The 19,467-nt window shown below is 37.8% G+C and overlaps 3 protein-coding genes across 7 annotated transcripts; all 3 read left to right on the forward strand.

The window, feature by feature from the left end:
* Positions 1 to 2,392: 2,392 nt before the first annotated feature.
* LOC133729565 (protein E6) lies at positions 2,393 to 3,647 on the forward strand. The gene has a single exon (XM_062157105.1). The coding sequence runs from the start codon at positions 2,475 to 2,477 to the stop codon at positions 3,396 to 3,398; it is 924 nt and encodes a 307-aa protein (XP_062013089.1). The 5' UTR covers positions 2,393 to 2,474; the 3' UTR covers positions 3,399 to 3,647.
* Positions 3,648 to 12,823: 9,176 nt separating this feature from the next.
* LOC133733284 (uncharacterized) lies at positions 12,824 to 15,034 on the forward strand. 2 transcript variants are annotated; one of them, XM_062160928.1, is made up of 4 exons: positions 12,824 to 12,942; positions 13,081 to 13,104; positions 14,225 to 14,374; positions 14,499 to 15,034. In XM_062160928.1, the coding sequence occupies exons 2-4, from the start codon at positions 13,093 to 13,095 to the stop codon at positions 14,775 to 14,777; spliced, it is 441 nt and encodes a 146-aa protein (XP_062016912.1). In that variant the 5' UTR covers positions 12,824 to 12,942; positions 13,081 to 13,092; the 3' UTR covers positions 14,778 to 15,034. The 2 variants fall into 2 exon arrangements, with proteins under 2 accessions (XP_062016912.1, XP_062016911.1); XM_062160927.1 differs by lacking the exon at positions 12,824 to 12,942 and having other exon boundaries at positions 12,955 to 13,104; positions 14,499 to 15,030.
* A 494-nt stretch (positions 15,035 to 15,528) lies between these two features.
* On the forward strand, positions 15,529 to 18,649 carry LOC133729567 (protein NUCLEAR FUSION DEFECTIVE 6, mitochondrial-like). 4 transcript variants are annotated; one of them, XM_062157109.1, is made up of 3 exons: positions 15,529 to 15,747; positions 15,859 to 15,980; positions 18,366 to 18,649. In XM_062157109.1, the coding sequence occupies exons 1-3, from the start codon at positions 15,605 to 15,607 to the stop codon at positions 18,371 to 18,373; spliced, it is 273 nt and encodes a 90-aa protein (XP_062013093.1). In that variant the 5' UTR covers positions 15,529 to 15,604; the 3' UTR covers positions 18,374 to 18,649. The 4 variants fall into 4 exon arrangements, with proteins under 4 accessions (XP_062013093.1, XP_062013094.1, XP_062013092.1 ...); XM_062157110.1 differs by lacking the exon at positions 18,366 to 18,649 and adding an exon at positions 18,124 to 18,270; XM_062157108.1 differs by lacking the exon at positions 18,366 to 18,649 and adding an exon at positions 17,567 to 17,817.
* Positions 18,650 to 19,467: the final 818 nt, after the last annotated feature.

The raw sequence follows: 19,467 nt of genomic DNA on the forward strand, positions 1-19,467 counted from the left end.
GTATTTTATCAATTAAGCCACAAGCTTCCCACTTAGTTATTTTAAAACTCAAATCTGCAAGAAACACTAAGGCAGAGGTCAAAAAGGAAAAAGAGAACGAGAAAAACAAAGAAGGTAGGAGCTGATCACCAAGGACACTTTGAAAAGGCTGAGACTATTAACAATCCATGGCGCTAATCACGCAGCAAATTTCACCACATTCAAGGAAAAGAGGAAAATATAAAAGAAAAGGCAGTAAAGGTTTGCAAACCCAAACGTTGACAAAAAGCATTTTCTATCAAGGAAGAAGAAGACCCACAATTGCTATCAATCAATCGCTTTAATTCTGAACTGCTATAACCAAACAAGGAAGACTTCCCGCACATGACACATCCCACATCAGTCGACACCGCACTTGGCCATATGCAAACTTCAATACCAATTTGCCATTGTAGGACTGTATACTAAGGCTTTTTTTTTTTTTTTTTCCCGATAAAAAGCTTGACGTGTAAGTTAATCGGCGAGATCTCGTTAGTCTTTTGGTATTTCTCTCCGTAATGGTGGATGAGGTTCCGAGTAGATTAATGATAGACTTTCCACTGTGGAAGAGTTTTCACCGCCCAGACTGCTTTTTCCAAAGGGTTTTTACTGCTTTAAGACTAGTAACCCTTTAGTTTTTGTATCTCTCTTTTGCTTGGAAGGTAACAGGCTTTTGCTTTTGCTAAAATAAGTTCAATGATAATATGGATGTATGTGTGTACCTGTTTTTACGAGTTCTTTCTTCTTTTGGCTTTTTATGATGAAACTAGAACTAGGTCCTTGGGTTTCGGTGGGAGGACAGGAGCTGGTGGCACATCACATGCATGGGCGTCGAAGCTTCTTCCTTTTAACTTTCACAGAGCTCATTAGTACCCACTACCTCCCAGCCCTCTTTTTTGGCCAGGAAATTAAGTCGAGTATTCTCTGTTCTTTGACTGGGATAATCAAATACTGAATTGAGTTATTTAAAAGTGAAATGAACAACTTAACAGAATATAAACAGTACGAACGACTTAAAAAAATATGTTCGGCTGAATAAAACGAATGACTTATAAATATATATTCTACAAATCAGAATAAACTGCATGACATATCTGAAATGGTAAGTTAGTAGCACTATTATTATTAGTTTAGTATTAAAGTGATTTTTTTATTAATTTTTTATTAAATATAATTGTTTTCATCACATAATCGTAGGAATAGAATCAAAGAAAAAATAAATACATTACAAAAATTTATACCTAACTGTAACAAGATACGGATGTAATTAACGATTTCTTTTCCTTGCTTAAATTACATCAACCTTCATTGGTTCCAATTACATTCGTTGCATATACGCATCATTAATGGGTATTGAATTTGGTCTTGGTCTAGTTATAACTAACATATATAAGAGATTGTTGTGAAGTATCTATCACTAGTACTCCCCAATCTACGTGCCAATATTATTACCACTTCAATTCTCAGTTATGCAACCTAAATGTTCCCAACTAACACTAGAAGAAGCTACTAACTAGTTCATAGTTAAATCGCAGGGAACAGTAATGATCGTATGGACATAGACAGATCAATCACACTCTTCAAGTCTTCATTCTCCTTTTGAAGCAAGGCTTAGAAGTTTCTCAGATTCGACCAAGCAAAGTGAAGCACATGCCTGCCCTATATGATATTGCTTAGTGTCCCACACTCTCCTTCCACAATCCACGCATAATTACACGGCCATTTCAATGATGTCAAGGTCACGGTCCTCTTCCTCTTCCTCCTCCAGCTGCCTATATTCCACTCTTCTGTAATTTCCAAATTATCCTTGTGATTGATTACAGGGCCTTTCTTTTTCCCTCAGCTTTAGGGAACATCATGAACACCCACAGCTAAAGGTTCACAATCCTCATTAAATGCTAGCTGGGTTCTAGTCCTATTCTAATTTATCTTCTTGTCAGTTTTGGGTTTTGCTTAGATCAAAAGAATAATCAAGGGATATGATGATTAAGCTACATAAATGCTTATTACGCTATGTAAAGCATGTACTAAGTAACTTCAGCTAGCTTTGAAATAGTAAAAAAATTGACGATTATCATGTATGTATTGTTTTATATGGTTGGTTCATTACGTTATAACCTAAAGTTTTGAAATATAATTGTCGAGCTATGGTTCACGATATCCCGTCTAATTATCTTTATACGCGTTTGTATACTCTCTATCTACATGAGAGCACAATGGTTGCTTAACAACAGAAACAAAACAAAGTGCTAATTCTTGAAGTGCTTATCCCTTGGGGACCACAATCATCAACCTCCTCACAGCCCATTTCCACCTAATGAGTGGAAAAAATTGGTGGACAAAGAAAATGTCCTCTCTATATAAAGATGTTCACCACTAACCCTCTCCACACTATTATACACTACTCCAAAGTCCAAAGCAAGAGCACCCTCTTTCTTCATCACTTGCCATCATCCATGGCTCCTAGTGCGAAATTGCTCTCTTTCTTCTTCGTGCTATCTCTCCTCTTCTCTCAACAGGTTCAAGCTCGAAGTGTCTTCTTCAGCAAAGTAGCCAATGTGGACAACCACAACACTGAAGAGCTCCCCAACAAGGAGAGCACTGTTGTGACCAAGCAAGAGCAACAGCCAAACTTCATCCCCCAAACCCAAAACGGCTATGGTCTCTACGGCCACGAGTCTACCGAGCTGCCTCCCTCTACCAAGACCACAACCACAACCAACGCTGTACCATACTCCACCACCCCCACCAACAGTGAACATTACACCACCACCGCCACCAACGGTGAACCATACACCACCACCACAAGAACTACCGCCAACGACGACAACAACAACATTCCATACACACACTACAATCCCAACAAGAACAGCAACTACTACAACAACAACTACGAGACCAACCAAAACGGGATGAGTGACACAAGGTTAACGCAGCAGAAAGGCTACACCACTCCCACCACCACCCCAACCAGCCAAAACAGCAACAGCAACAACTACTACAATGTTGAGAGGCAAGGCATGAGCGACACAAGGTTTACGCAGCAGAGAGGCTACACCACTCCCACCACCACCACCCCAACCACCCAAAACAGCAACAGCAACAACTACTACAACGTTGAGAGGCAAGGCATGAGCGACACAAGGTTCTTGGAGAATGGTAAGTACTACTACGACCCCAACAGCGAGAACAACTATAATCAGAACCAGTACAAGAATTCCCAGGTGGTCGATTCAAGAAACTGGTACAACAACAACAACAATAACAACAACCGGGGTTACTATGGCAGCAACAATGGGAACCGGAACACCTTTGAGTCCAGCGACGTGTACCAGAACGAGGAGTTCCAAGAGAATGAAGATGACCAGTTTGTGCCATGATGAGCTACCTGTGCGCGCGGCTTTTGCTTGTTTTGATATATTTATCATGATATTAAGTTGGAAAAACATAATTAAACATAAGCTATTATTTGATGAAGGCTTTATTTTATTGATGCTTGTTTAAGTATGTTTTCTATCTGTGTTTGCAATTTTGCATAAGTATTAATTGTTCATGCTTTTGCAAAAGCTGAAGTTTGTGGACTAAAAAACAGTCAATAAAGTGTATATTATGATTGCTCTTCTTGTTTAGTTGTAATCTTATGTCCTATTTTAGCTCTTTTATTTGCTAACATCCTAGTCTTATAACTGCATACAAACAAAATTCCATCAATTTATGGAGAATGGTGGAAGTGGTTTGTGTGCATTAAATTTGTGCCCTATCCTTTGGGGTTCATTTGTATATCGATCAGTTTTCATATATACGCCAATGAGATCGGGAGTCTGCTGTGCGGAAGTAATGAATGAGTCACACATACATATCCAAACATGTCGATATTTTCTGTTCATCATTTTTTAGTCATCTCGGTGGAAAAGAATATGAGAGTTCTGTACAAAAAGATCAGCATTAGTGTGTAGTACCATCAGAGTGCCTACTGAAAATTCAAGCATGAAGAAGGAATGATAGAATGTACCAGACACCCACCTAGCCAACTGCTTAATTGATAGCCATTGAGTATGACTTCTAACAGTACTGCAGCTACTGAGAATGCAAAGCTTACCAAAAAACCACATCTGTACTAATTACTCTATGCTAGTCCGGCCTTTTTAGTTTTTACCCTTTTTCTAATTGATTATGCTAAACTTTTTTTCTTTTTTTTGGGGGTACATGCATGACTATTTATTCTATTGTAGCTCAACGTCAAGTGGGTAAATCTGAGTTGAGCAACAAGAATCAAATCTGGAAAGGACAAATGAAATGCACCACAGTTTGTGTAGGACAAAGCTTCACGAAGCCAGAACTAGGTCATCACCTACATTCACTCAAAAGTCATTAGTCTGCATCTTTAATCAAATAGCCAATTCTTACGTGTATTTGACATACCAAAACTTGTTGTGTGTTTCTAACAAATTGAGACCCGCATAACTATTGTAATAGCCTTTCTTTATTGACTAGTTTAAGGCTACAAAAGAATACATGATGTAATTCGCATCTCACATGGACGAAGGCATCTGTCGAAATGATAGTGTATCACTTCTTAACATACCTTTAGACTTACATGACATATGAATATGGCATATCGATTGGAGATACTCTCAGCCTTCTTAACAGACCGCTATTGAATATGTCAAGTAAGTATATACAATGTTTATAGTTGCCTAGGGATCGATTCTCTTATGGTAAGTAGTTAAAAACAAGGTAGAGTCAAAGGTTTGCTAGATTAACCATCCTTTGGAAAATTATCAGCACAGTAAATTACACCAATCATTAGTCATAATACGCATCTCGTTTTGTGAAAAGCAGAATGGTATGGTTTTGTGGTCTCTCAATAATCACATTCCACGGTGAGTCTGTAAAAAGAACACAAGTCAACAATCAAAATTTGGTAGGTCAGTTATATCTAACTATCTTCCACATTCATCCACTTCAACAAATACATGCATATCCATGAGCATTTACAATACGTCAATATAAACTTACCCACTTAATTAATTTGGGACCATATATAGGGTAGCAGGTCACCTAATAGCAAAAGCTATATGTCAAGTTTGCCAATAAACTGCAAAATTCTGGTGAATGTTTTCAAGGCTAGCTAGAAAAATCAAGACCCTTTAAAACCACACCAATTTTTTTGTTTCTGTTCATTTCTTCATTTTAGGTCATCATCAATTGGGTTTCTATCCATCCAAGCATATGCATGTGACATTTATATTTTAAACTACCCCATTTAATTGGGACCAGAAATGTAATGTGTAACAAGTTGTTCAGTAGAAGAAATTTTTGATGCTGGGCTTTTATGAATGTGGAGTCCCATTTCACCAAAAGGTACTTCTGTACCATCCAAGTTATCGTATATAATTGTAGTAGGACTCATGATGATGGTGTGAGAAGCATGTAAGAGTACTAATAATCATGCCCACCCAAAATTTCAGGTTCATCATAGTGTCTCATTATATATAACATCTTACCGTAAAAATAACTTTAAGTTAGGACTTAGGTTTTAGAGTTTTCGCAATAAACTTCATCAAGGTTTTTTTTTTGGCAGAAAAGAGAACCTTATATTAAACAGAAACCATCCAAACTGGGCCAACTAAGGAAAAACAGAAACAGAGGCCCAACAAACGAGCTACAACTCGGGAACCGCTAGAAGATCGAAATCAACACCTTCGCGAAGAACAACATCACCGCCACGGGGATATGAGCATGAAGCACACACTGAAAAAGGAGAGAAGCAGGGCCCAAACCAGGCAAGCCCACATACTTCATCAAGTATGAACCGTGTTATTTTCACACCAAAAAAAAAAAAAATATATATATATATATATATATGAACCGTGTCAGCATACTTAAAGCTTATAGTCTATAGTTTGGGTCGTGGGATGTGATTCAAAATTGGAGTCTAACTACTTCAGAGGTCATCCAGGTGAAATATAGAACAAAGAGAAAGCAGCCCATAGTTTGTTAATGGGTCATGGGAACGAAGGCATAAGACTTGACAGAGTAAAGATTAAAATGGACTTGCCTGCAGTCCATTTTGGTTCCTACGGTTCATTTAGAAGCCCAACTTTTTTTTAATGAACTTTTTATTAGACCATGTGAGGCTGTGAGCTATCATGGCTACCAATTGATTTTCGACCTTCCTCCATTTGGCTATCACATCTTATTTAGGATCCTAAGAGAGTAGGCCAAACACTAGAAAATTGAATTAGTTTAATGAAATTAAGAATAAGTTGATAAAGTTACGTGGAGCATCTTTTACAGATGATTTATTTGTGGGCAAAAGCAATGCCCCTCCTAATTTTTTACCTATTGAACACCTTCTTCAGACCAACTTTCGTCCGCAATTATTTATTTATTGAACACCTTTTGCTAACGATTTGTTTGCCAGTAAAAATTATGCTTCATAAGTTTGCGAGGTAGAGTCCTCAGATTAGGGGAAATAAATCTAACAGTAAGTGGAGAGATAATAGGTGAGAGAAACCCTAGCTGAAGAAAAGAGAAACGCCGAGTGGGAGTTATCCTTGTCCGGCGGCGTGCCCTCCCAGCGTTGTCGCCGAACTGGACAGATGGGACCTTGTGTCCGGTGAAGGGTGGTCCAGTTGGAGTAGAGGTTGCGGAGCGCTGGCGTTGCACACCGGAGAGCCTATATGGTTTGACGGAAAAGGGCAGAGGTGGGAAGATGGCAGGATGGCGGAGCCGCTGTCGTCTTGGCCTTGGGAGGAGCACGGAGGATCTGCTCGGTGGTTCGAGGTGTTGACACGAGCTTGGAGGTCGCCAAATGGTGACAATCGTCTGGGAGCAGCGCCGAGATCCACTGGGTTGAGATCGGATCAGTTGATCCCGATCTGGTTTGGGTGCTTTGGTTCCGACCTGAGGAAGGGCAGCGTGGCGAGTCGGTGGGCGGTAGGGGACGGCGACGTGGCTGGTGGTGGTACGGCGCCGGTAGGATGGGTGCGATGTGTTGGGCTCTGCAACCGTTTACTCAAGCTTGGGCCTGATGATCTTTGGGTATGGGCCCTTGACCCAGCTTTGTTGGTCTGGGCTTTAACCCTTGACCTAATTTTTTTTACTGCTTTGTTTTTATGTTATTTACTTTTAGTACGAGGTGGCTTTATGCCAACAATAAGTCCCTATCACTTTTGGGTAGGGCGACGTGGGCTTTGTCCCGGTATGCACACTCAGTGTGCCTTGTCTGGCCTAGCGAGGCGGCGAACTATTTGCTTGATCAAATGGACGCAACCTCCTAGTGGTAAGATGAAATTGAGTGTCACCGGATTTATTTCCGTGCGGCAACATAGTGGGAAAGCTGTGCTATTTGTAATGATGCTTCTTCGTAATAGAGTTATCTTTCTGGTATGTCACCGCTATGTCAAAGCAAATAGAGTAGTTTTTTGTGCACTCTTTGCTAATTGGTGCTTGTTAAAATACATAGATTTTGTAGAGAGTCTTGGTATTGTTTCAGGATTATCTCTTTATGCTTATTGTAATCTGGGGTTTAGGCTCTACTTCCCCCCCTTATATTCTGCAATTTCATTAATCAAGGCTTTGATAAATCAATGGAAATTGATAACGGTAAATCACCTATTAAAGATTGAATCATTCTCTTAAAGACTGTATCAATGTCTTTATTTCCTTTTGTATTAATTAGCTTGATTCTAGCTATCTGATTTTGTAACTGTTACTATCATTGAATCTCACAATCATTGTATATGGACCCAACTCTAATATAAATAGAAAAGCAATCTCAAGTTTGAGGTATGCAATCCAAATCATTATCTTTCATGGTATCACAGCCCTAGTCTAACGACACAAATTTTTTTTTCTCTCTCCCTTTTCCCTTGTTACGATGACTACCTCCAGTACTACTTCCACTACCATCACCTTCAATTGTTGCCTCTCTTCCTTCGAACAATACCCATGCCGCTGCTCCTATCGTTCCTCACCCACCAGTGCCTCCTCCACCACCTGCAGTCCCACCTCATAATATGCTTACAAGAGGAAAGTGTGGTATACGCAAGCCCAATCCCAAATATGCTGCTGTTGCTTCTGTTCCAAACGAACTCATTGAACCCAAGACATATAGTCAAGCAGTCAAGCAGCTTGAATGGCGTCATGCCATGAGTGAGGAATTCAATGCTCTCCAACAAGCTGGTACATGGACTCTTGTTCCACCCAACCCGTCCATGAATATCTTACCCAATAAATGGGTTTTTCGGATCAAGAGGCGTTCTGATGGCTCCATAGAGCGATATAAAGCTCGATTAGTGGCAAATGGTTTCCATCAACGTGAAGGTGTTGATTATGGTGAGACTTTCAGCCCTGTTGTCAAGCATTCTACCATACGCCTTATTCTTGCCATTGCTGTCAATTTTGGTTGGTCTATTAAACAGCTAGATGTTCAAAACGCATTTCTACATGGATTTCTCACTGAGGATGTATACATGAAGCAACCTACTGGATTTGTTGATGCTCAGTTCCCTCATTTTGTTTGCAAATTAACCCGATCATTATATGGCCTCAAACAGGCACCACGGGCATGGTTTTCTTGCTTCTCCTCATATCTTGAAGAACTGGGTTTTGTCTCTTCCATGGTTGACTCTTCCCTATTTGTCTACCATTCTGGAACTATGCTCATTTATTTATTAATCTATGTTGATGATATTCTGATCACGGGCAATAATTCATCCTCTATTGCTACACTTATTATTCATTTGGGCAAACTATTCTCTATGAAAGATCTCGGCAATCTCCACTATTTTTTGGGTATTGAAGTTCAACGTTCTGCTGCTGGTCTCTCCCTCACTCAATCTAAATATGCTCTGGATCTATTACGCCGCACAGATATGCTTGATGCCAAACCCTATGCCACTCCAGCTGTAAGTGGTAAACGTTTGAGCATTAATGATGGTGATGCCTTATCTGATCCTACTGCTTTTCGAAGTGTTGTCGGCGCCCTTCAATACCTCACAATCACACGTCCGGATATTGCCTTTGCTGTTAATCAAGTTTGTCAACTTTTACATAAGCCTACCACCACACATTGGGTTGCAGTGAAACGTATTCTACGGTACATCAAGAAAACTCACAATCATGGTCTCTTTTATAGGCCTGGTTCTTTAAATATAAATGCTTTCTCTTATGCGGATTATGCTGGAGATCCAGATGACCGAATCTCCACTGGTGGCTCTTGCATCTATTTGGGTCCTAATTTAATATCTTGGTCTTCTAAGAAACAAGGAGGTGTCTCTCGGTCAAGCACAGAAGCTGAATATCGTCAGCTTGCTTATACAGCAGCAACCATTTCATGGTTCCGCCATCCCTTCAAAGATCTCAAATTGCCTTTCTCTTGTCCCACTTTATGGTGTGACAATATCAGCGCTCTTTCTCTAGCATCTAATCCAGTCTTTCACACTCGGACTCGCCATGTGGAGGTCGATTATCACTATGTCCGTGAAAAGGTGGTTCATCATGAGCTTATAGTTCACTATCTTTGCACAACTAATATGATTGCAGATCTATTTACAAAAGGTTTGCCATCTGCTAGATTCTCTTCCCTAGTTCTCAAGCTTCCTGTTCGTGCACGCCCCGTCAGCTTGCGGGGAGGTGATAAATCAATGGAAATTGATAACGGCAAATCACCTATTAAAGATTGAATCATTCTCTTAAAGACTGTATCAATGTCTTTATTTCCTTTTGTATTAATTAACTTGATTCTAACTATCTGATTTTGTAACTGTTACTATCATTGAATCTCACAATCATTGTATATGGACCCAACTCTAATATAAATAGAAAAGCAATCTCAAGTTTGAGGTATGCAATCCAATTACAAAATCATTATCTTTCAGGCTTGAGGGCAGCCGCACCAGCCCCTTTAAAAAAAAAAATATATGCTTCATTTCTTATTAAGTGAAGAACTATGACTAATGTCGTTAATTCCTAGAAGATTATGAAAAAAAAGGGTCGTGTAACGAGTAGAATGGTCTATAGTCAGCTAAAGTCATCCCCCAATTTTAATTAATTTCTTTTTTCACTTGAGAAAATGAACAAAATTGTGCACATCCGAATCAAAAGAATCAATGCACAACTAATTTTTCGATGTTTAAAGTCTCGATGAATTCAAGAGGTCCAACTTTTAATAAATGTATCAAATGAATTTTTAGGAATCTAACATGAACTTCTACAATTGAGAGTCCTTGTGTAATACAAGAAAAAGAAAATTAGTAACAATGCAGTGTGCCGTGTGGGTTGGGATATCCAAAATATTGGAATTAGGAAATGGGGAGTGTCGGCTGCTTTGGCTTTGCCATCGACCACGACCAAAACAATACTTTTTAGAAGCTGTGCAACTGTGTTGGCCACGTCTGGTGAAACTTAATTTCGGACCTGCTGCTAGCTTGTTTATATTTTGGGTCCCCAAACCTGACCTACTCGACTAATCATTCCTTTCCTTGTGACTGCTCATTGTCACCTTCACTTTCATGCATGTCGATCTCAGCCTTATCTTCACAGTGTTACAGTTTGGTGATCTAAAGTCTAAACCCCACCCTTCATTTCTCTTTCCAGTTTCTCTGCCGTCGCGCGGTTGTTGGTGAGTATGCCACTAGGGTTCAATGAGGACACAAGTTTATCAGTTTATGTTAGAACCTGAATTCTTCTTTGAAGTATTTTATCGAGCAACTTGTCCTCCGATCAAATATAACATGAAACTTTACAATAGGTTGCTTGAGGACATGAAGCGATTGTATCGCTTGCCCTCGTATGCATTAATTCACTGGTTTCTCTAGTAACAAATGGATCATTATTCAAGAGTTTTATCAAATTATGGATTCATCTGAGTAGTATGACTTCAGCTTGCAACAATGCGTGCATGTCCAAGAAGTTCGAGGACATGAAATCGATCAGCAAAAGGGCAAGGGTGGACTCAATATGGTAGGTACCTCCTCCCTCACATTTATTCAAGTATTGAATAATTCTACGTGTTGTGGATCGTGTTTTCTTTAAGAATGTAGGCACTTATCTAGAGATACTTACATGTAGAGAAAAAATATATAGGTATTTAGAAGAGTAAAAGGGACAAGCTATGGTACTGTAATGTTTATCATACACTCATTTTACATCTATTTGAACAAAAATTACAACTTATATGAATCAAAATTACAACATTGATAACAAAGTTACCATATTCATTTACACTATTTACATATAATAAAATAAAAATTACAACATTGACAACGAATTTGCTCAAAACATGTAACAAAGTCATAGGTGATGTAATTACTACTAATAAAACTAAGATTACACAAAATAGGACTCAACTTTACCACTCTGAGAACAAATTTGTTGTCATATTTATAAATGTGTGTATGACATACGGGTATGTATTATAGAATTTTCCGCAAACAATGAAGACAAGATGTTCAATGAATTGTCTTAAAAAAAAACTAAAACAAAGACAACTAGACAAGTAAAACAAGTTAGGTATGAATTTATTTGTCTCCCTAAAAAAAAAAATTTATGTATTCTTGAGCAAAAATAATATGAAATAATAGGTTTAGCAACCCAAACTCCATTGTTGATTGTTATAATACTCTTGCAGTTAAAAACTTAAAATTGCAGTCATCATCACAGCACGCAGAGCTTGTACGATTACAGCTCATGCCTCTTCAATTTTGTTTGCATGTTTCACCTGCTATCATTTTCATTTTCAGAGACTTTGAAGCTGCAATTTGTGAGTACATTGTACATGAAATGAAAACCGAACTAAACTTCCTCTTAAATTAAAATAAGCAATATATATGGGTACCTGATATTGCAGGCTCTTCACAGCCTGATATATTAACCCCACGTCCTCCATTTTTGTTCGAGCTTGGTCCCATATTACCATGAATGATAGTCCTATACAGACGACAAGGCCAAGTGCTGCAACCACTTTGAAATTTCTTGGAAATGTCGATGTACTTCAAAACAAATAATGTAGGGTTCATTAACACTTGAAGTTCTCTTTTCATTTTCGAAGTGACTAAAAGTAACATTCTAATCCAATGTCCACATTTGATATGTGATCTCTAGACTTTATTTTTTATTTTTATGAGTGAGCGTTACTTAAAATTTGTACAAACAAGACATTATATTTGAGTGAATTTTGTTACATCCTTCAAATTTGGTGTAAAATGTTGCTTTATTCATTACTTTGAAGATGAAAGATGAAAATGGAATGTTTGCATAATGGAGTCATAGGTACATAACACTATTTTTGAGAATGGAAAGTGTAATTAGCCTAAAATGTAAATACAATGAGAATGAAAAAACAAACTTAGTCTCAAATCCCAGTTAATTCAATACTGCAATTCTGTTTTTCAATGATTTTGTTTGTTCGTAGATAGCACTCAATTTTCTACATTGATCACGATTAGTTATCCCATTACCGTTGCCATTATTTCACTGCAATTACAAATTAAGGTTAACATGTCATGATCATCAAACTTAAGTAGCAAAGTTCCAAGTGTGAGCTAAGCTTTTGAGAAAATGAAAAGGGTAGAAGAGATTGCTCAACAGCTTCAACCCCTCTTGTGTCTCCTAATAAATATATATCGCTTCCCATGTCTAAATGATCCCACCTAACTAAACCCATTAGATGTTTCCACATGCTAATTCAGAATACTCAACTTCATGTTCTTGCACGAAAAGAAAACACGAAAAAGATGAAACCATGGTGATTATAAATTCTTGTAACAAAATCATTAAATTACAGAGTTGGTGAACTTAATTGGTAGTTAAACTGTTGATTTATGTTCCAATAGTGGTAACTATCAAATGCTTAAATTAAGAAACACAAGGTGGTGTGAATTTGCAGCTAAATTAAAGGCTTGAGTGTACATCGAGGTAGGACCCGAGCTCATTAATCTGCTGATGTAGTCTTTTTTTTTAAGAAAGAATACATAACGGGGTTGTAGTTTATTATCTCCATAAACTATTTCTTAGTGTGCGTGAGATTTCCTCTGATAATCTTCTTCTTCTCAGGTTCTTCAAGCCATGGTCACAGAGGTAACTTTGAACCTTAACACTGCAAGTTTTACATGTTACTAGTTCTAGAATGATTTCTATAAACTTTCATTTTAAGTTTCGTCTCTGTTTCTTAATTCTATCTTCTGTCTTCATCTGTATATGTATGGTTAATTTTCAGTATGAGAACTGAAACTTTGTTTGCCTCTGGTTCAAGTCTAGGTCACAGACTCATTATAGTTATTGCTGTTGAATTGGGTTCTTGGTGTTCTGAGAGGCTTTGTCTAGTTTCACTGCCTCTGTTTGGTTGTGGCTAATGGGATTTTTTTGATGTGTTTTGAAGAAGAACATGGATGTTTTCAGTGTTCTGGGTTTGCAAAGCATATCACCTTTTGCATCAGCAAACTCTGTTCTGATCTGGGTTAGTTAGAATATCAGTAAGAATAAGAATAGTGTTAGAAAATCTTAGATCATGATTTCAAGGCTTCAATCTGCCATAAATCAATGCCCTCATGCTTTAAATGTTCTGTGTGAAACATATTAGAGATTAGAGATCTTATGCTGAGGTTCAGATTTTCACCTAGTTGGAATCTGCAAAATATGGAATTGAAAATTAATCCCAGAAAACAGAGCTTTTAGCATTAGAATTTCAACAAGAAAGTGTTCTGTGTTGATGTAATATCATGATCATAAATTTGTCTAACCATGTGGTTTCCCTCAACTTTACTTTTGTCCAACAGTCCAAGTAGGCAGTCCATGCCAAATCTTACAGTGCTTTTTTTGTTTAATTATTAGCACAGTATTGTTTTTCCCCAGATACCTATTCTGATTGATGGTAAATATTTCATTAGAAATTTAGTGGAGCTGTTGACTAACTGAGCAGGTAGACCTAAACAATTTCATTAGTTTATGGTCAACCCCAATGATCACCTAATATGATCATTAAATAATCACCACCGTGAAGCTAAGAAACTTATACTCTCCCTGCCATTAGAAACCAAGGTATCTTCTTCTGAGTCTAAAGTTCTGATTTATGTAGAGACTAGAAATTCAAGTTCTGCCTAGGCTTCTATATGGTTTTCAGAGCCGGTTATTCTTTCTCATTACGTACTAGCCCGAATTACTGAACAAACTATTTATTGTCGAATTGGTATTTTTGTAGGATCATGAAATGCATCATGGATGGCCTCTAGGGCTTGAGATTATGAGTCTAAGGCTTAGACTGGGGGAGAGCTTACCAGCTGCTGTTATAAGACACCATGTACCTTCTACTAGTTTCACCTCATTTTCTTCCTCAAACCTCGACACTGAGGTAATTATAATTCTTAACTATAGCATATTCACATTTATCACTCTAAATCTTTTATGCTTGCTTTCATTTTTGGATACTATTCTGATGTGTCGGTGCTGCTTGTTATTGTGAAACCAATAAGCAGTCTACAGCATCCTTTTTCCAAGACCACAGCATGTCACTAGGCCGGCTAATTGGGATTCGAACCAACGATAGAGGGCGCTTGTACTACCCGAATCCAACTAGATTCGAAGAACATGACAGGGTTTCTTTAAGAGCTAGTTCACGAAATTCTGATGTCTCCAGAAGACATCAAGTAAACATGTCTAGACGGATTTGCTTACCGCTGCTGCTTGGTGCTCTTGTAAAGATGAGCAGGAGCAAGAACAAGTCTAAGAAGCCAAAGTTTGAAGGCAAACACTAATACCAATTTCTGTAGAAAAATGAGTTGCTCATTGTAACTCCTGCAAAGTTCACAGTTGACATGTTGATAATCGAGAGCATTGTTGTACTTGATTTCTTCCCAAATTGCCATATATACCATATGCCTTGCTGAGTTTGTTTGGCTCTTCTAAATGATGAGAGTGTTTGAGATCCTAATTGTCATATCAGGTGCTTTTGTACTGCCAATAAAATTAGCTATACTTATGATCTCTCTCCTTGTTATCCAAATGAAAGAGGAAATGTCAAAATTCATAAATGTATCATGCAAAACAAATGTCGATTATATTAGGAAAAAAATTCATGTTGAGTCTAATCCTGTGAATTTGTAGCCATTAAGACATCATCGCAATCGCACAAAAGAAATGTCCGATTATAAATCCACGCCGAGTCTAGTCTCGTAGGCTTGTAACCAATTGAACCATTAAAGTGTTATAGGATGCTCTATTTCGTGAAAGAAATCAAGCCGCAGATGCATAAGCAGATTTTGGAACTAGTTCCGCAGACTCATAGTTTCTGTAATCGAGACCAAATCAATTTTCTTAATTTCAGTTTTTATATGTAATCTACTTTTTTTTATTTAAATAAATTCTCTTTGATTCATCGAGGTGTTACGGAATGCAGTGTAAAAAGAAATCCGTAATCACAATTGAATATCGTGCCCGTAATCATGTGCCACGTGGCACACACATAGTAGCAAATATACACAAAAACACACCCGATACCTACACCCAACATCCCAAAACCCCAAAAGCCTCTTGTCCACGTTCCCAAGTGCTCACAGTCGCCGATCCTAAAACCCCAAAAGCCATGGCCTCCTTCGCCGCTAGGTCCATGCTCCGCTCCGCCGCGGCCAGAACCACTCTGGGTTCTCGGGTCGCCTCCGCAGCCCGACCCAAACCCTCCGCCGCACCATTCACCATCCCCAAACAAAACAAAAACCCCATTTTCAGGTAAACCCAATTTCACCCACCAAACCCTAAACCCCTAAATTTGTTATATTTGTTTATTTTCAGTTTCGGTTTAACATTTTTGAATATCTTGTTTGTTTGAGCTTTGTGAAGGTCGCCTGTGGAGTTGAGCTGCTGCGTGGAGACGTTGCTTCCCTACCACACGGCCACAGCCTCTGCATTGCTCACCTCGATGCTCTCCGTCTCGCAACGCTCCTACGGTTGGACCCCTGAAGGTATTCCCTCTTTTGCATTCGAATTGAATTTGTTGGATTCGTAAATTGTGGTTGGTTTTTGCTGAAATGTGTTGTTTGTGGCATTGGAATTGGAAAATGCTGAGTTAGTGTATGTTGTGTAGTGAGTTTCATTTACTTGCGGCGTGCTCAATCTCGTTTCGTTTTGTGTACATTACAAGTTCTGCCGATCTTGGAAGTTGGAGTCGATGAGGTCATGATCAAGGTTGTGAATTGTAAATGACAATCAGAGTAGAAAGACTAGTAATATAGACAGAAGAATTATTTGGTTAATGATTGAATTCATGGTCTGAATCTTGAGTTGTTTTTAGTTGCAGAGTATATTTACTTTTGTGCTCCAAACTGAAATGGGGTTTTCCTTTAGCGATTCCATACTAGTTATCTAGGCTTTTTATGTTTTATATATTTCTTTTTGTCTGAAGCCTAGTGATATTTAGAAGTCAAATATAGAGATTTATGCCGGGAAGAGAATAGTAAAGGAGATTAGAATTGGTAGAGAATAAATAAAGTGCTTTTCTTTGTTTAGCCTCTGACCATCATCTTCATGCATTTTGGGCTTTTGGCAGCTACCTGGCTGGGCCTCTATAAAAGATCAAAATACCTCCCTGAATTAGAATATCAAGAATGCACCTTTTAGCATTACTTAGGTCTACATTTCAATGGTGTCGAGTTTTGCATAGGTTCACGAGAAATGGGCAACTTTACATGCACAGAATTATAATCTTTGCCTACAATCTAGGTGGCCTAATTGTTTTTCCTTTAAATTCTTTTTCTTTTTTCTTTTTCTGAGAAGGGGGGTGATGTTAGATGATGATGGCTGGAAGTGTGGCCAAGACATTAAATGTGTGAGACCATCTTTTTGCCTATTTTCTTCCAAAATTCCTTCTTTTCATTCGGTGATCCCATCTTTCTCTCTATTTCTACTGTCTTGCACAATGAAAGAATGCATGTGCTTTGTCTTTTGTAGGGCAAGACAAGACTAGATGAGGATCAAGCATCAAATATGGAGTGATTTGGATATGTTTTTGTTGTCAACTTTTGAGAGTGTTAATTGCAACTGTTCTCCAGTAGACTAGATGAGAACCCTCAATTTAAAATTACGTGGAAATTTGAGAGGATGCACTCTCTATGTTTGATAACAATAAAATTTTAAGAATTTGTTTTCTGTATCCCCTATAACAATTGTTTATTTTATGTTTTTTGTTTGGTTGGACATAGTTATGTTTACATTCCACTCTTATTATATTTATTGTTTTAACTTTTATCTATAATTCAAATAGTAGACATTGTCTAGCAGAGTTTTGAGTTTATGTGTAAAAGTATATTTCAGTTTTGTGTTTCTATGGCAGTTGTATTCCTTTCATTAATATGATTTGTGCTATTTTCTGCTGATACAAAGAATGAAACTTTGAATGGAAATGCAGAAGTGTAGTCCAATGTGAAAATCCTAGCTGAACAACTCTTTCTTTGTCTTTGTTATTCATGTCAGTATAATCATATAAGGATAGTAATAATAATAATAATAATAACAATAACAATAACAATACTAATTTGTTGTATTCACTCAGCTTGCAATGATGATGTATGATGAATATCAGAGGGTTCGAGCAAAGTTTTATGTAATTGCGCCCTAAGACAAGGTGGTAAAATACAGCTTTTTACTAGGGTTTTGTAGATGATTCTTGTGTGTTTCTATAGCTGGACAAGGTGGAAAAGATAATCTGTCTGTAGTATGATGATGATGATGATGACAAATAACTTCAAGGATTGCACATATGTACAATTTGGGTTCAGGTTAACCAATGGCTTCTTCATTGCATTCTCTGATGAAACATTTTCTGCACTCATGTTTAATGGGTTGCATCCACAGCAAAGATTTGTCCTTATATCTTGGATTTGCTTTAATTACTTCACATGGCAGTTGAGTAATTGTACTTTATGGTTATAGAATAATTTTGGGACATGCCAATAATTATTATTCAAGATGAGAATGTTGAAAGAATGAGTGGCTGGAGCGGAAAAATTATTTTTGACTGTTATGAGTTAATCGTATTCTGGGTGCTGCCACCTTCTCCTTCTAAATCCTTCCTAAGCTCCTTTTGACTTTCACTTTTTCTTTGTTTAGGGCTGTGATGATTCCTTATTAGCAGACTTCAGAGTTTGGCTTGGAGACTTAATGTTGCACTTATGTTTTATCTTGCTTATGAAGTTTCAGTTGTGAACTTTTACTTTTGACTTGGTAGCAAATAATAAAATCAAACTTTTTATCTCATTACACTTTGTTTGTTTGTATCTAAACTGCAATTTATGGTCAAAACGGTTGCAAATTTTAAGTCCATAAAATTATCTTCTGTTCTTGTGTTGTAGATGGATGATTGTTATCTGTTGGGATGCGGTGCATTGGTCGTAGTTTTCTTCAATTTCAATGGAGATTGTAAGACTTTCTTGAGGCATTTTTTATTTTATTTTTTTACTTTGAAATTGGAAGACATTAATCATTTGAGGAATGAGGAATAGGTGTCTGTTGGATCTTGTATTGACTTATAATTTTCCAAACAATTCCCGTCTCTTCCTGATCTATTTCTGTGTAGATCATAATAAGCAAATTGTACATTGCATTCTGATGTTAGAAATGGTGTAAATTGGCTGGAGCACAAGTCTGTTAATAGTTAAACAGCTAGAGTCTAAAGCATGATCCTGATAGTGGTAACCACTGACACTTTTTCCAGTGTCCAAGGGAGTGAAGATTCAGTGCTAGATCAAGACAATAGAGCCTTCTATTCATTTAAACGAAGTGAAAGATCTGATTTCATGTTAGATAAACTAGGATATGTAATTCCTAATAACCATAGGTTTAATTAAATATCTAATAATATCCCTAATCACACGATTTCCTAAGAAAATTTTAGATTAGGGTATTTACACCTCTATTAAGGAATAACCTTTATACTAATGAAATTGGTTAGGTCCAAATCTTATGACTGTATAAAGGTTCTTAGATTCCTCTTAATTAAGATCAAAGAAACTTCCTTCACAATCGGTCAAGATCAAACTAGAAATCTAAGCCATAGCTCAATCTGGTCAGCAAGAAGGAAAAATAGCTCAGTTGCCGGATTGCATTCTGGAGTCCATAGTTTCATTACCTACCTCTAGTCAAAACTAGCCTGGTTTTCCGTTTTCCCTCAGTGGAGCCACGGATTGCACCTTCTAACAAGGCGCAATCTAGAATTCAACAATCTAAACGTTTTCGGAAGCAACCATGACATTGGGTTCGACATGGACAAGATGGACCAGGACTTTGTAAAATCACTAAAATGTGTGTGCATATTTGCGACCCATAAAGGTAACAAGGTCGACTCTTTCAAAGTCGGAAAAGCATACTACATCGAGACTTGCTTGCCACATCGAGACTTGCATGGAGACAATGTAAAGATCACAGCAACGCATGTTTTCCTAATTCAACCGAGAG

This window comes from Rosa rugosa, chromosome 2, assembly GCF_958449725.1.
Source record: "Rosa rugosa chromosome 2, drRosRugo1.1, whole genome shotgun sequence".
Classification (NCBI taxonomy): Eukaryota; Viridiplantae; Streptophyta; class Magnoliopsida; order Rosales; family Rosaceae; genus Rosa; species Rosa rugosa.